General features: G+C 39.0%; 2 protein-coding genes across 3 annotated transcripts in view; one reads left to right on the forward strand and one right to left on the reverse strand.

The window, feature by feature from the left end:
* SAXO2 (stabilizer of axonemal microtubules 2) overlaps positions 1 to 7,948 on the forward strand; it is a 25,939-nt gene extending 17,991 nt beyond the window's left edge. For both annotated transcript variants that reach the window (XM_019504114.1, XM_019504115.1), the window contains exons 2-4: positions 1,460 to 1,639; positions 2,703 to 2,905; positions 5,151 to 7,948. In XM_019504114.1, the coding sequence (XP_019359659.1) occupies positions 1,460 to 1,639; positions 2,703 to 2,905; positions 5,151 to 6,142 (1,375 nt within the window). In that variant the 3' untranslated portion in view covers positions 6,143 to 7,948. The remainder of the gene's footprint in view (positions 1 to 1,459; positions 1,640 to 2,702; positions 2,906 to 5,150) is intronic.
* Positions 7,949 to 11,411: 3,463 nt separating this feature from the next.
* Positions 11,412 to 16,763, reverse strand: part of ADAMTSL3 (ADAMTS like 3) — a 433,784-nt gene continuing 428,432 nt past the window's right edge. The window contains exons 29-30 of the mRNA XM_019504116.1: positions 13,924 to 14,138; positions 11,412 to 13,388 (exon numbers count right to left, since the gene is read on the reverse strand). Of these exons, the coding sequence (XP_019359661.1) occupies positions 13,279 to 13,388; positions 13,924 to 14,138 (325 nt within the window). The 3' untranslated portion in view covers positions 11,412 to 13,278. The remainder of the gene's footprint in view (positions 13,389 to 13,923; positions 14,139 to 16,763) is intronic.

Here is a 16,763-nt window from a genome sequence, read left to right on the forward strand (position 1 = left end):
CCCCTTTTCTGAGCATGTATGCAGGCAGTCTGTGTTTCTTCTTTACCAGTGGTTCAGCCAGTCAGTGGTGAAGCAAAAGACTTTAAATGCATATTTTTGGGTGATAGAAAACACGGGCTTATGTCTGTAATGCTATTCCATGCAAGTTGCATGTTTTTTTTAAGTATGTTTGAGATTAAGCAAGATGAGCCTGATTCTTATTTAAACCAGGGCCCCTTAACTGTACCAGAGAGATGTAAAATAGACTGCCATGTAAATGAAAGTGAATCAAAATTCCTGAGGCTTCTTTGAAAATCCCAACATACATTTTAATTGTATCCAACATTACCAGGGTCATTTCGTACAAGATATAACCCAATGTATAACAACATGCATATTAACAAAAATATAACTGAGGCCGGCCTTACGGGTGGGCAGTATGGGCAACCACTCAGAGCACCATGGTCAGGGGGTGCTACACACACACAGCCTGCACTCACAGCAGTACTTTCCTCCCTCCCCAACCAATACCTGCCCCAGGCAGGAGGAGTGGTGCCCAGTCCAGCCCACTCTCCACTTCCAGCCACTGCTCAAGAGGAGCCAGCTGGGCATGCATGGGTGAGATGGCACCTGCTCCAGCCTGCCCGCCTTTGTCCCACACAGCAGTAGTGGTGCCTGCCCACCCACCTACCTGGTGCGCCATGCTGCTTTGCCTCCCCATGGAGAATCTTAGTGAGAAATTAAGGGAAAAAGTATCCAGAGTTAAATCGGAGGAGCATGGGATGGTAACTCTACTTTCATATCAATTTAGTGTATCTGCCTCATTCCAATTGTAAGTGGAAGGTAAACTGGAATAGTATACCCCAAAATTAAATAGTTAACGTACAGCAGCTTAGCTTCCACTTCCTGCAAACAAACTAATTTTTTGTCCATTTATACCCTAAGATTCAGGAAGCATGTTCCAGAGAGCTGCAGGTTATGAATCAGACAGTTCTAGCACCAACAAATGTTGAAATTATAGAAAAAAGGCAGATGGGAACCTGTTATGATACATGATGAATTGAGCATAAATATACAGAAGAAGAAAAAGGAAAACTAGAAGGGAAAGGAAAATTATCACAAAAGTCGGGCAAGATAGTTATTAAATTGAGTTTTTTTTATGTAGGTGAGAATAATAATAGCAGGAAAGACATAAGCAAATTCTTGGCAGAGTAATGACTGGAACAAAGCACATCAGCGTGGGGAATAGATTAAAAATTATACCATCCCTCATGGTTAGATGTGAGAGTCTGTGAGATGAAAAATATTTGGCATCCTATGTTACTGTGACCTACACTGTTGTTGCCGTAGAAAATCATTTGTTTCGAGATGCCCATGATGATGACCTTGCTTCTATTGCTATACCCTCATTGTATAGCCGAGGCATATTTTCCCTTAAATGAAACTAATTTAAATGATCTCATTTCAATGTCTCATATAGGCAACACCGCTGCCCTCATAAACCGACAAGGATTTATGATGATGGAGAACAGCCTTGCCTCATGACGGAATATGTGGAAAAATATCCCCAATATGGCAACATCCCTCCTCCCCAAAGCCTTAAGCCAAAGCAGGAGTACCAAGCACATCGTGGGAAAATGGAAGGAATCACAACATTTAAGTAAATACTTTGAAGTAATGTGTTTTGAAAGCAATCTTTTTCATATTTTCTCATTCAGGAAAGACACGTATGCTTATTGCAATAATTTCCATTGTGATATATATCTTTATAATTCATTCCTTTCAAAGATGTTTCTATACAAACTTGGAATATAAAATGGCAAAAATCAATTAAGTTTCATAGTTGGCTTAGCCAGACTATTGAAGGTGACATGCAAAAAAGAAAATAGATTTGTGGGCTTCATATTGACATCTATAGAAGATCTGTAAGAGGATGTGGTGGTGGCTGCTTAATATATTAGATACCTAGCTTCATCTCTCCTGGATAACTGGGAAACTACTGTTTCTGTTACTGTTACTGAAACTACTGTAGTAGATATCAGAGAAAAGGTACTTGTATGAGGAAAGTGATTTTTTTTTATTCAAACGCTTCTCAAGACCTAAAAAAAAATCCTTCAGCAAATGTAGGAGAGAGAGGACCAGAAATATCTGTTAAAAAATTAATGCAGAAGAACATCTTTCAAAGAGGAAGAGAAAAGATCATTTTATAAAGCAGAAAGTAAAAAACTGAGGGAGTACCATGCAACCTTACTTATCCATGGCAAGTTATCTTCAAACAACATGAACCAAGTTGTAGTACCAAAATTCAAATGGTTGGTTGCTGAAATAATGTCTTGCACAATAATAATGTATTTGTTTGGGTGCCACATACTCAATGTGCACATATAAAAACAGATTCCTAGACAAATACTTCTTTCTTTCCATTCTCTTTAAGCTAATTTGCACTGTTTAAATATTTGGCCTTGGATAAAGTTTAATCTTTTAACCTGGTTTATTCCATTCCACCATTTTCTTAAGTACAAAGAATAAATAATTTAATATACTTCTCCTCAGTTTATCCTGTATTTGGCCCCTAAATTTTAACTCTTTAAAAAGAGTCTCTTATTTTAGTCCCTGCACAAGAGAGATTTCATTTTTATGTTTCTATTTATGGAAAAATTACCATTGCCTCACTCAGAAAAAGGTTAGTATTTTGAGTAATGTGGTTTGTATCTCCATTTCAGATCTGATTATCTTCCATATGATGTTGTGAAAAGACCTCTTCAGGTACAAGAAGAGTATAAACCAAAACCTGGAGAGATTGATCTTGGAACTACATACAAGAGAGATTATAATCCTCATAAAATACAACCAGTGACATTAGTAAGACCTTTAGAGAGAAAGCACATTCAAAGAGGAAAACTAGACACCATTCCAACCTATCAAGGTAGTAGCATATGCCACTTTTAGACAGAGAAATGGGCAGCAGGATGATTGTATTATGAAAGGCCTTGCTGGAAAGGTGGAGTTTGATATCTGGCTTTGGTCTCTCATACTGGGGCCAAATAGGTGGAACTAGGTAATCAACTTCTGAAGAACAGGGAATGTTCCGAGTTACTGTTGATATGTTCTGAAAGGAGAAACATTTTCCACATTTTCTTGACTAGTAGGAGGGTGACTGATGTGCATTGTTTTGGGGGAATGTCTGTTTTGGAACGAGGGGAACATGGGTGGTATTACTAGTTATAATGTAAGCAAATCTTCCAGATAACAACATTTTCTGCAAATCAAGACTCTTTAGTGAACAGAGTCAAACTGAGGAAAATGTTCATGTTTTTAATGTTGTTATGGATGTGATGTGCTAACAAACTTGTTTTCATAACTACTTTCCTACTGTACTTAGCTGAAGTCTTGGGCTAACGGTAGTACTCTACTCTCAGCAGTTTTCAGACTCACTGAGGAGATAAATCAATCTTTTATATATGTGACATTGTACTTAAATTCTAGTGCAACTACTCTGCAACCCAAGGGCACGTACAGACATTCATTTTCTACTAGGAGAGTTAATGCTTTCTCAGGAGAAACCGTAAGTGTACGGCTGTCCAGGCTTTTTTCCCAGAGCAAAACTAGCTACTGCAGGAGAAAAATAACCTGGGAACAACCAGGATTAAATCACAGTCTCCTGGGAGAGTGAACATCTCTACACATTCTTTTCTCAGAGAAGCCACTGTCCTCCAGCATCCCAGGGTGCTTGGCTTTCCCGTTTTGCAGGAAGACACCGTGTCACTTGCTGGACTCTGCCGCTCCAGCTGAACAGGGAACAGAACATGCTCCCTTCACATTGTGCTGCAGAGAGACACAGGCAGTCTGAATCAGCCAATCAGAGCTGCCATGTTTACTGCTTCCATCTGCCTCTGGGCAGACGGAGGGAGTTTGCAGAGCACGCTGAGAGGTGTGTGTAGGGTTCCCCTAGCTGCACAGTGTCAGCACTGGAAGCTCTCTGCTCTTCAGGGGCTCAACACTGAAATATATGTTCAGGCATCTCCAGGTAAGTTTTTCTACCAGGAGAACAAACCTGGGAGAACATCTGTACACAGCCCACATTAAAAATATCTGAGTATTGAATGATAAAGGTATGGCCTTTTAAAGCTGCAAGCTTCAAAGACAAGAGATGTTCTGAGGATGAAGGCTAAGGTCACCAGGCCAGAAGGGAAGGATATTTAAGGTGATGAAGTCCAGGTTTGGCCATCAGAAGAGGAAGTTAGAAAATTTGGAGTAAAGAAAGTAGAGCATAATAACAAAAGCTGAGATTGTGGAAGCATGGAATCAAGCTTTACTGAATTTAAAGGAGGAAAACATCTTAATAACAATTCCAATTCACTAGCTTCTTAATACTTGTCATTTAGGTCTTAAATCCCTTACTAAAATTATGTTCCTGTATTTCAGCTACCTTTTGTTTATCATAGCAAAATGAAGGCTGGAAAGGTATGTGGTTACTCTCTATAAATACACCAGAAAAGAAACACAAGAAGGAACAAAAACTATTTAAGCTAAAGGAAAATGTTGGCACAAGAACACATAGGCAATAGCTGCCATGAATACCCATAGTCTGCAAAACAGACAAATATTTTTAATAATCAGAGCAATAAGGTACTGGAACAGCCTTCCACTAAGACCACTGGGCCAAAAATTAACTTAGTTTTATGATGGTCAGTTTCAGTAAAAGGATTATATGACCTGGTTGCCTTCAACAGCAGATACTAAAGCCCATTGGCCAGATTCAATGACTAAGAAGTTGTATGTTCCAGTCCTGTGCTCTTTGTTTCATCAACAGTGCTAGGATAAAACAAACTGTGTGGACATACCCAGTATACTGGTATTTTTATACAACAGAATACAGAAATTGAATCTGTACACCTCAAATACCATTTTTTCCTAAAAAGAAACAATCATTATGTGGTACCAAGTAGCACTTTGTTGTATGTCTCTTAAAATTCCCAAAACTGGAAAAAAACAGAAGTGCCACTATAGCAGACACTCAAACAGAATGGTATGTCCTGCATAACCCTAATGTTCTGCTAGGAAGCATTAATGTAAAAAGAAACTGGATTTTTTTCGATAGAATACCCACAGATTAGTGATGAACTTCATAATGTTTCTTTCTATGGTTAAGAATTATTTTTGTCATATAGATGACTACAGATCATGGGAAGTTCAAAGAAGGGGACGTAATAAATTGGACCACCCCTACCAACCACCTACAGAGAAGTTTGGAAATTCCACCACATTTCAAGATGATTTTATTCCCCGAGAGCTGAATCCTAGACAAAGCTTTAAACCTCCTTGTGTAGCCAAACTTTCAGATGTGCCTTTTAATGGTGTTACTAGCCATCGCAGTTCTTATGTTGCTCATCCACTGGAACCAAAATTTATAAGATCAAAGGAAGAATACAAGCCAAGCAGCCAACCCTTAGAAGATCTCACAACCCACCGGAATGATTTTAAAGGACTACCTGGAAAGCTTTCAAAAAGCTGCAAGCCTGAATACACCAAAGTTGGGTCCAATGCTCACTTTAATGGAAGCACTGAATTCCGGGATTGTTTTCAGCCATGGTCAGTCTCATTGCCAGAAGTCCGCAAGGTAAAAGAATATGTTCCACCCACAAGTAACATGGATTTAAACTCCACAAGCCATCTTGACTATGTTTGGCATGAGATCTGTCCTGTTGCCCCCATAAGACCAGTTTCTTATGGAAGAAAGAGCAAAGTCCCTTTCCAAGGAAACACCACCATGAAAGAAGACTTTCAAGCTTGGGACAGCAGTCGGCAGGAAATTATTAAAAGACATCAGGAAATTCCAAAACCCACTGGAAAATTTGATGGATTGACCACATTCCAATCTCACTATCTACCACATGAAATAATTCCAGCTCAAAGTTTTAAACCTTTACATGTTGCTCTCTCTAGTTCAGCTCGGTTTGAAGATGAAACCATGTATCGTACAGAGTATACAACAAAGAAACAAGACATTTGCCCAGCAAACTATTCGTCTCCTCCAGGATATGTCTACATAAACACAGATTCTCAGGGTCACAAGTTTTTCCACAAAGTTACTCCAGAAATGAATACATTTTCAGAATCCAGTGATAATCATATTGCAAAGGAAGTAGCTGTTATGTCATAACTTTCAATTTTACTGGTTTACACAATTTTATAACATTTGGAACCTTTGGAGCTCAGATTCAAAACAAATATAAAAACAAATGGCAACTGAATATGCAATTTATTATTGTAATGTTTAAAATGTTAAAATTACTTAAATTGATTTATACTCTATAAATTATAGTTTTAAAATCAAAGATTAGACAACTAGTGCTAGCAGTATTCTCCTGAATATTTTGCATCAAATCTATTCTCTTTAATTGTGCATCTACAATTTTCTGTGTTTTCTAGTTTTCATTATGTTCCAGTCCACGCATATGTCATCAGCATTAAACATGATAGCTGTTTCCTGGATTTTTAAAAAATCATTAAATATCTATATTAGCAATAATAAGCCTTAAATGTAACTTCAGCACAATTAACATTTTCACAATATAGTTAATGAAACTGACAATCTAATTTAGGAGATATTCTCAGTATTACTTTTGAAATATGGCTTTGACATAGTTTTCTTTAACAGCATAGAAAAAGGAACTTTTTTAAAAATCTTGCTAGCCAAACCGCATTACAGACTTGCTCCCATGGTCGGTCTTATTGCCTGTGGTCTGCAAGATAAAAGAGTATGTTCCACCTACAGGTAACATGGATTTAAACTCTACAAGTATGTTCAGCATGAGCTCTATCTTGTTGCCCCAGTAAGACCAGCTTCTTATGGAAGAAAGAGCAAAGTCTACTTCCAAGGAAACATCACTATGAAAGAACACTTTCAAACTTGGGACAGCAGCCAGTAAGAAATTATTGAAAGACATCAGGAAATTCCAAAACCCATTGGAATATTTGATGGATTGACCACATTCAAATCTCATTATCTACCATGAGATCATTCCAGCTCAAGGTTTCAAACATTTAGATGTTGCTCTCCCTAGTTCAGCTCGGTTTGAAGATAAAACCATGTATTGGACAGAATATATTCCAAAGGAACAAGAGATCTGCCTGGCATCCTATTTATCTTCTCCAGGATGTGTCTATATGAACACAGATTCTCAGGATCACAAGTCTTTCCTCAAGGTTACTCTAAAAATGAAGAACACTTTCAGAATCCAATGGCAATCATATTGCAAAGAAAATAGCTGTTGTGTCATAACTTTTAATTTTAAATGTTTACACATTCTTATGAAATACCATATCTTCTTACATATAACACACACCCAAAAATCAGCCACTGGAAATTGGAGGGGTGGGGTGTACATTATAAGTTAGGAAATATGGCAACAGAAATTTCTGCCACTTCAGCTTTTGCTAGGCACAAGTGGAAGAACTCTATACATGAACCACAGAAAGCAGAACAATGAATAAGCTACTGCTACTCTATTACCTGCTACAAGCAAAATTTATTTTTCTTCATTCTGCCTTTCAAAAACAAGGGGCATATCTTATTCTATGGCATGTTACAGATGAGGAAAATATGGTATTTAGAATCTTTAGGCCAAGTACAGATGTTCCTTTTGTACTTCTAAAATTATTAAATTTCTTAAAGTGTTTCTCAATTATAATTTAAAAATCAAAGATTAGGCAAATTGTGCTAATGGGATCCTCCTGAATATTTTGGATGAAGTCTATTCTCTTTAATTGTGCTCCTACAATTTTCTGTGCTTTCCAGTTTTCATTGTGTTCCATCCCATGCACGTCTAATGCCATTTACATATTACAACATTTGTTCTGGCTTTTAAAAAAATCATTAAATTTATGATACCAGTTATATGCCTTACCTATAGTTTAAATGCAATATAAATTTTCCCAGTATAGTTAATGAAACTGAAAATCTAAATGAGCAGACCTTCTCAACACTACTTACGAAACATGGTTTTGATGTAGTTTCTTTAAGCTGTGTGGAAAAAGGATTTAAAAAAAAATCTTGTTAGTAGAACTGTAGGCCCATCGCCCATAACATATCCTAAATGGACCTCAGAACATAAATACTTTTTCCATGCTGATCAAGGAAACTCTACTAGAATGGTACTAACATGTTCTTACCTTTGCTTTTCTTTAGAACAGTTTCTGCCTACACTGGATAAAGTCTAAATGTCAAATGTGAACTATAACAAAAAGTAAGCTGCTAATTACTTTGTACACATATACAGGAGCATATTTTTCGGAGAGAAAAAAATGTTGTTGATTCTAGTTCTTAGTTTCTCAACTATTTTTTTCCATGTTTCATGTAAACAGAAGGAATATTTTGTTGACATTATATGTGTAATTGATTACCTGTCAACATAAGCGATATTAAATGTTTTTTACAAAGCATTTAATCTTTTATAAAAATGTAAGAAGCTGTTTGAATCCTTGATTTAGAATGAACCCTTATTATATTTCTGTGATTAACAATGCTGTCATATTCTTTCTTATCATGAACAATATAACTTTTAGTATTGCATATGCTTTTCTACTTACTGCTTCAGGAAAGTCATTTTACCTCTGAAGAGTTTTGAATTTGTAATGGTTAGCCAATCACTGATAAAAGGACTAATCAACTGCACGGTATGTGAAAGCAGGAACTGAAGCACATGAGGAAGAAACCAGAATTGCTGGGCATGTTATCTTTGTATAACCACTACATGAGACTGCTAGTGTTCTTACAATATTGGTTATTCCCAGAAGTCTCCCCACCCCCTTTGTACTATGTGAATTTGATTGAACTGAGCTGAATTTTCAGTTAAAGTAAATTTTTTTCGAAGCCCATAATTTGTCGAGTTTTTAAAGAGATGCGTTCGGTTGGCCTGTACAGCAATTTCATCTGGACCAAGTGCCTGGATATTTTGGAGAGGAGGAACAGTTGCATCATTAGTTGCTGGTCCCATGCTGCCAGATTTTCAGACCTGTGGGGAGCCCTATAACATGACCCTGCACACCAGATCGGGCTGGCTCAGGACTGGATTAACTTGTGCATAGGTCCGATCAGGGGAGGGCAGGTCCAGATTGGGCAGCAGGGGCCAAATCAGGTGGCTGTGGAACAGGGCAGCTCACAGCTAGGTTCAGTGGCATGGGTCCAAGTTGGGTGGCACATGGCCAGGTCAGGTCATATAGGTCCAGATTGTGGCAGCATAGGTTTGAATCAAGGCAGTACAGATCTGGATCCAATGGTCCAGATCAGGCAATGCACAGCCAGATTGGAAAGTGCAGGTCCAGACTGGGCTGGGCATGGCTGGATCTGGTGGCACAGGTCCAGGTTGGGCAGTATGTGGTAGGATCCAGTGGCATGGGTCCAAATTGGGCAGCACACGGCTGGATCAGAAGGTTCAGGTCTTGATCATAATGGCCTGTGTCTGGATTGGGCAGTATGCAGCCAAATCAGGTGCCTTGGGTCTCTGTTGGGATACAGCCTGCAGATGGATTCCATGCCACTTATCTGGCCCATGGAGGTAAATGGATAGTTACCACTATCCTAAAGGATATGCAAAAAAAAAAGTGGCATAGATTCTACACCATAAAACTAGAACCCATGCATATTTTTTCAGCATTGGAGGCATCTGTCTGGCTCATGAGAGAATAGATTTGTGCCAAGTGAGGCATCAGCTCATTGAACTGCTCCAAGTGTGGCTGTGAAGCCCAATTCTTGACTAACAGTCCCCAATGCACTTATCACAGGAAGTTCATATCCAACAGTCTTGAATGTGGCATGAGGTTCTTCCTGAGGTTTCTTCTTTCCTCATGAGCCTTCATTCTGCCCTTAATAGACTGTTTCCAAGCACTTCAATCCTCAGCAGTCTTCTCCCAGTTGGTTGGCACAATGTTCATTGCATTCATCTCTCCCTCACAAATGTCTTTGAAATGGAGATAAGGATGCCTATATGGTCATCTTCCCATAAAGAGCGCTCAGTACAAGAGATCCTTGGGTATATGGCCACTGTCCATTCTCTGCAAAACCAAGCCAAAGTTGATGCTGACTGAGAAGAGTATGGATGCTTAGAATGTTGGCACCTTTCAAGACCTCAGCATGAGCAATTTTGCCTGACCTGACCTTTTTCAATATTAACATCTAGGATTACTCTGACACATTGTAATTTCCTTAGCAGCCATTTAATTCCCATCTCATACAAATATTATGACATTTTCTTGTTCAGCATTCTTACTTTTAAGTTCTCCTTTCTAATAGCCATTACAATTGGAATGGCTGCTCTCAAGAAGCCAAGTGTTTCATGCTGTGTACTGCAACTCACCCAATAATTACAAAACCATAAGGCTATTTCCCTGGATCTGGCCAATCTTTGCTTAGTGCAACTTCTGAAGAATTGGGCTAGGGACAGACATAACACACAAACTAGTTTAAGTGATAAGAAACTGGTTTAAACCTGTAATAGAACAGATGCTCAGTGCACATAAACCAGTTTGAAAATGGCTGAAACTGGTTTGAGATAAACCTAGCTGAATGTAGTATCAGACTTGACTGATTTGGGTCAAACCAATCTATGCAATGTCTGTCCCACCAAACAACCTCAGCATGCTTTCTGGGCTGGGCGGTGCTCTCTGCTCCCCAGCAGAGCTGGGTACTCCCCTCTCCTCCCTGGCCAGAGCTCTGGCAGAGACTTGCAGGTACAGCAGCATCTGCCTATCTTCTCCCTGCTAAGCAGGAATTATCCCCCGCTCCCTTCTGCTTTATGTAGACAGCTCAGCTTTTTAACCTAGCCAGATTAGACTAACTTGCAAAGATTGAATCAATTCAGGCTCAGGTTTTTTGAATGTCTGTTCCCTAGCCCTGGAGAGAAAAAGTGACTGTACTGTACCTTGACATATATTCCTGGTCCTGGAACTGGTTCACCCTTCATTGCAACTTACAGAACTTTCAGGATAGCTCTAATGGTGACATCCATTAGCAATGGTTGTACTAGAAACATTTCCATCAGTTAAGGATCGACAGAGGCCAGCAACACTCTGGCTATACCTCCTTTCACCATCAGACATGCCAAAAATACTGGTACTCCCTAGGCAAGAAGTTAAAGTATGTGAGGAAGCTTATCGTAGAGAAATGATTACACTGGGTCTTGGGAGCCAGAGAAGCCTCCTACTTACTACTTAAACTAGTTTTAAGCCTGATTTGCATCTGATTTGCATCTCTACAACAGTCCAAGGCAGACTTTAGTTTAGCTGAGGATCTGGTCCAGAACCTGTCCAAATGAGAAAAAAATATAATTTTTAAGGAACCAAGAATGGAACTAATACAATGATAACATAACATTAGTGATGGCAGCATAGGTATTGTGGAAATGACATTAATAACCTTTGTATAAAAATGAAGTTCAATAACCAAAGTAGAGTTTATTTCAGAAATATCAAAACTAAGTTTATGAAAGATAAATGTCAGACATCTTTGGTTACTACAGTAGCATTAAAATAAGCTCCAGAGGAATGTCATACTAGCTGCAATAACAAACATTTACAGCATTGGTTTCCATATAGCATGCATACTTAGCCAAAGACAAAATCAAAGCAATAAAGTAGTGCTATGTGTTAACATTTAAAAAATTTAAATACAAAGAAAAAAAACATGAATAAGAAATTTTGGTAATAAGAAAAATATATGTCCCAAAATCTTTATTAAACACTGTACAAGACAAAATATTGCACTTTTAAAATCAGACAATAAATATATACAAAAGTATTTTACAAGTGTTTTGCTCTTTTAATTTAAAAACTGTTTAAACAATCAAGACCCATTATTGATTTAAAAAGGTAATGATCAGGAATATCCTCTCTTTGCAGTCAGCCTAGGACACAACTGTCCACACGAAACACTTCCTATACAGTAGTGCTAATCTAATTTTCAGTGATGCAAACCCATGGTGTAGGGATACTGTTGGTAACACCATTCTTACAGCATGCCTACTGATTACAAGTCACCTATTAACCTATTAACACAGGGTCAAATTCAGATATGTATTCAGGCCTCCAGCTTGTGCAATAGTGTGGAAGCTACAAAAGAAAACAGAATCACCATCAGTAGCCCTGTACAGACTTCTCCAGGGTTAAAACCAACTAATATTTAGCTCCCTTGCGTCCACAATTTGCTATACAGAAAAAAAAATTACGTAAGGATGTCATGATCATAAATTCCTTGCTCATATAATACTAGAATGTTTAAGGGTCAAGAGGAAAGTCAACTTGACTGAAAACCACTTAAAATGGATTTCTTACACATGTCTATTTTCATAATTAACAACCCTTTCCTCCTACTTTTTTCCATGGCTGGAAAAATATGAAATATTTATTCAGCCGATAGAGCTTGACAAGCACCTTTGACCAGTTTTTGGTTTTAGTTCCCCATTTGACGGCTTGCAAAAGATCAGTCTTACGAATGTTTCATTCACAGCTCTGACAAGGAAGCCTTGTTTCTAATTTAAAATCAGAAGAGAAGACTAATCTTGCCACTACTTTGATCATATTTCAGTGACTGGAGTAGAAGAATAGGAATAAAAGAAAAATGGCACCTCATTTATTCAAACACAGATGCACAGCTGATTGAAAACTGTAACAGCATCTACAGTGCTTTTTACTGCATGCACGTAAATACAGGAATGAGAAATGAAATGTATTGCTGTGGATTCATCTGACAGCTAATCTCAATAAAGTTTATCCTGTGAGACTGACCCCTTAGCTCAAGCAGTTATGAAAATGCAGTCACTGCCAAATTCTTTATAGCTACAAGCCACAGCTCCTATAAATTTAAGTATCACGTTATATTTGATAAAATAAGAGAAACAAAAATGGATCAACAGATGCTGCACTCCAAAATTCTTTAAAGGATTTTGTGACTTGGCTTTCTAATAACTCCAGTGAAGTAAGCATTACCTGGAGCTTTTGAGATAATATTTTTTTCCTGATTAAATTATACTTGGATAGCCTGTAAAGTTCTATAGATCATGTGCCAACATATTTTCTTCTTAACACAGATATTAATTTTTTTAATACACTAAAAACTCAATTGCAGAAAAATATCCTGTCTGGTGTACCGTTCTACAACGCTGTTTCTCATCAACCTCATGTATCCATTTAACTCTTATGCCTACTACTATTATATACAAGTATACATTTCTTATGGTCTAGATATAATGAACCTCTCGTTTCATCTCTTCACTGCAGCATCGTGAACTTTCCATAGAAGATTTACACTTCTTGACATGACTGACAACATCTTTGTTTGTAGATGTCTATCAAGCATAACTTTAGATGCTTTACAAATGTACAGTAGTGAGTTGTATCCTTGCATTCGCCTTCTGAAAAATATATTTAAACATTAAAAGGCTTTATAATGAAGAAAGGATAAATAGTAAAAACCAATCATCATAAATTTCAAATAAATGCAGGCTTGATGGTAATCAGGTTACATTATGATTTCATTTCTGACAACAGGGATTCAATTCATGTTCTGGTCACCAATTGTTTTGAGACTGGTCATCTCATCATATCCACCCCTCTATTGTACACTTTCATTCTGTATCTCAGTTTGGCAAAATCAACAGCATGTTCTGGAAACTCAGGAATGAGTTGCAATGACAGCTGTGTAGGGAAGGTGCAGAATTCAAACCTGTAACATGCCTGATTTTAAACAGGCATGTTTAATTCTTCAAAATGTAACTGACTTGGATTTGGAAACAAGTACACCACCGATGATAAAAAGTTTGTGGGACGTGACAGCTTTACCTTTGATGTGCAATCAAATGCTTGTAAAATAGTTTGCATACAGTTCACCTCTAAATAAAACCACTACAACCTATTAATATGCTCAGATATAAATAAATGTTTACATACTGCCACAAGAAGTGACACTGCAATGTCGCCAGGTCACTGGCTTCTTTCTCCACCCACAGTATTGATCAGGCACAGGTTTATTATTCTGTCTGTGTATACAGGCTACTTGTCGTGACTGGAATCCACTGCCGCAGTCTACACTGCAGGGTCTCCAAGGACCTGCCCACCAGTACACATCACATGTCTCTGAGGAGCAGTTTCTTCTGACAGCTGATCTGGAGAGATAAACAAATAGTAGTGAAAGATTTATGTTTGTGCTAGATGCCTTTTTCCTACAATTATTAATTATACATCAGTCATCACAAAATAAAAAGAAATGAGTCCCTGTTTGTTTAAACTACTGCACCTTCACCCTGGGATAGAGAAAACAGTTTGATGCTTATGGGAAGTCTGGATGGAAAGTATTAATAAAATTATTACTTAGCAAAAGAAACCCATTTTAATTTAATTCACCATTTACCATAATGGATGCTACAAATGTTTTACACAGAACGGGTGCATGCAGTATGTGGCACTGCAAACACTGCACAGTCCAGTATCCAGAGGTCAAAAAATAACACAGGAAAAAAACCCAGTGCAACGCATGCTTGGCCAGCATGTGCTTCTGAAAAGTGGAGCTGGGCTGCCTGGAGCTGTGCTGGGCTGCCGGTCAGGCTCCATGCAACAGAATCACCATGGCTGCAGCCTCAGGAGTTTCCCAGGGCCCTAGGTAAGGCTGCTGGGGCCAGCCCAGTACTGGCCCCAGCTTCCCCTACCCCATCCAGGGCAACTTGCCATGTGCCAAGGTGCACATGGCACAGGCATTCTCCAGGGACAAGTAGTGGCAGTGCAAGGTGCACCACTGCTACTTGAACCTGGGGAACCAAACATCCACACACATCTGGATGCGCCCACCCAGTCTCTTCAGAATAGCATCCCTCTGCTGATACCAAGACTTCTCCAGAAGACTTTTTAACTTCTGATGTGAAATTCTGAGCTATTTCAGTAAAGTGGGGATATTATCATTTATTTCAGTGAAGTGAAAATTTCACTCAAGGTTCTGCAAAAATGCCTTAAAATGGTCACAAGTCTAATTATATTAAAAATAATATGTGCACACCATACATGTTCCTTTAATACTTTTCATCCTTTATTCACCTACTTTCCCACTCACTGGGCACATCTACACATTGCCCTATGGTGCCATGCTTTAGTACTTCCTTCTGTAAGTACTAAAACACGGCGCGGTAGGGGCAGTTACTGTACCATGTGCATGGTACACAGTTAGATTTCACCACTATGTCACCATAGCAGTATACTATACTGGGGAACCACACCACTACAGCAATGTAGCTGCTGATCACGTGTAGATCCATGTGACCACTGTCACCATAGCACGCCATACAGTGATGTAGTGCACAGATGACATGTAGCGGAGGCACAAGGGGTATGTGCCCCCCCTGAGATTGGCCCGTGCCGGCCGGGGGCTGGGAGCACTGAGAGAAGCATCAGCCGGTGCCCCCGCTGAGATTGACACTAGCCGGTGAATGTGGGCACCAAAAGAAGCATCAGTGGCACTTCCAGTTTTGCTGCTGGTGCTTCTGGTGTCAGTAATTGGCCAGGGGGATCCTCCCCTGGTCGGCGATTGGCTGCTGGGCCCCCCTCCCAGTTGATGATTAGCTGCTGGTGCCCCTCCAGACTCAGGAGGCACCAGTCACCCATGATGTAGCACATAGCTACACTGCCGTAGGGCAGTATGTAGACGCACCCACTGAATCCCACCTCAGACAAATATACTTTCTTCCACAAGTCTTCTTTAATTGTTCCTTCACCTTGGCAAATTGTTCCTGTTAGTTTTTTTAAATTATGTATACTATAGTTAGATCCCAATTCAGCAAAGCACTGGAGCATGTGCCAAAATAAATGTCAAATAACCCAAGAGAAATATGCTAATTATAATCTTGTTGAGTTGTCAAATCTGTAATTTTCCTTTAACAGGGAACTATTTAGAGGTTAAAAACAAATCAACAAAGTGCCTAGAAGTAACATGCATCTCAAGAACAGAACCACATATTTCTGTTTATTCAATTTTTCATTTCTTGCTTTGGCTGTCTGAGAAAGTACAGCTTTAGCAGCACACACTTAAGAGGCACAAAGTGTGTTTGTTTTGCAAGAGAATAACACATACTGCAAAACATGATGCCCAAGAAAACCCTAATTTTACAAAGTTTAGTCTGTAGCAATCTAAAATCAAAGGAATCATCAGCAGCGGCACAGTTTAACAATGAAAGACCTCTGCAAATCAGAAGTAGCCTTTTTTTTTAATGTTATTAATTTTTTTTTTATCTCGGCCCAAATAAGGAGGACATTAAAACAGTGGAAACCTCCGTTACATATAATATGCATGTTGCATAACTCCAGAAAAATCCCCATTTTTTCTTGATCTCCAGTTTAGTAATTATCTGGTTTTAAGTCAAAGATAAATGCTACTGTCCACCTCAGGAATCTGCAACCTTTGAGGAGTGGCGGTCCAAAATAATGCAGCTTGGTACGAGGTAGGCTGGCATTTCCAAACTGGCTGTCACTAGCATTTCTTCCCTGCCCCTGTTGCTTCCTCCTGCTGCTATTTGTGGGACTCACCACAGTATCTCTCCAGCACTGAAATGCCACCAATATCCAGGCTTTGCAGGCCGACTGAAATCAAGTCAGAGGCTGGATCTGCCAGAGGTTGGTCACCCCGGTCTACTTGATTCCAATTAGGAATTAAGGGCGTGTGTAGACTAAACGGGGGCGCTAAATCAAAGTGGTGGGTTTTTAAAAACATTGCTTCAATTTAGGACCCTTTAAACTCCCGTGTTGTG

This window comes from Gavialis gangeticus, unplaced genomic scaffold (genome assembly GCF_001723915.1).
Source record: "Gavialis gangeticus isolate Ggan-Ray unplaced genomic scaffold, GavGan_comp1, whole genome shotgun sequence".
NCBI classification, from domain to species: Eukaryota; Metazoa; Chordata; order Crocodylia; family Gavialidae; genus Gavialis; species Gavialis gangeticus.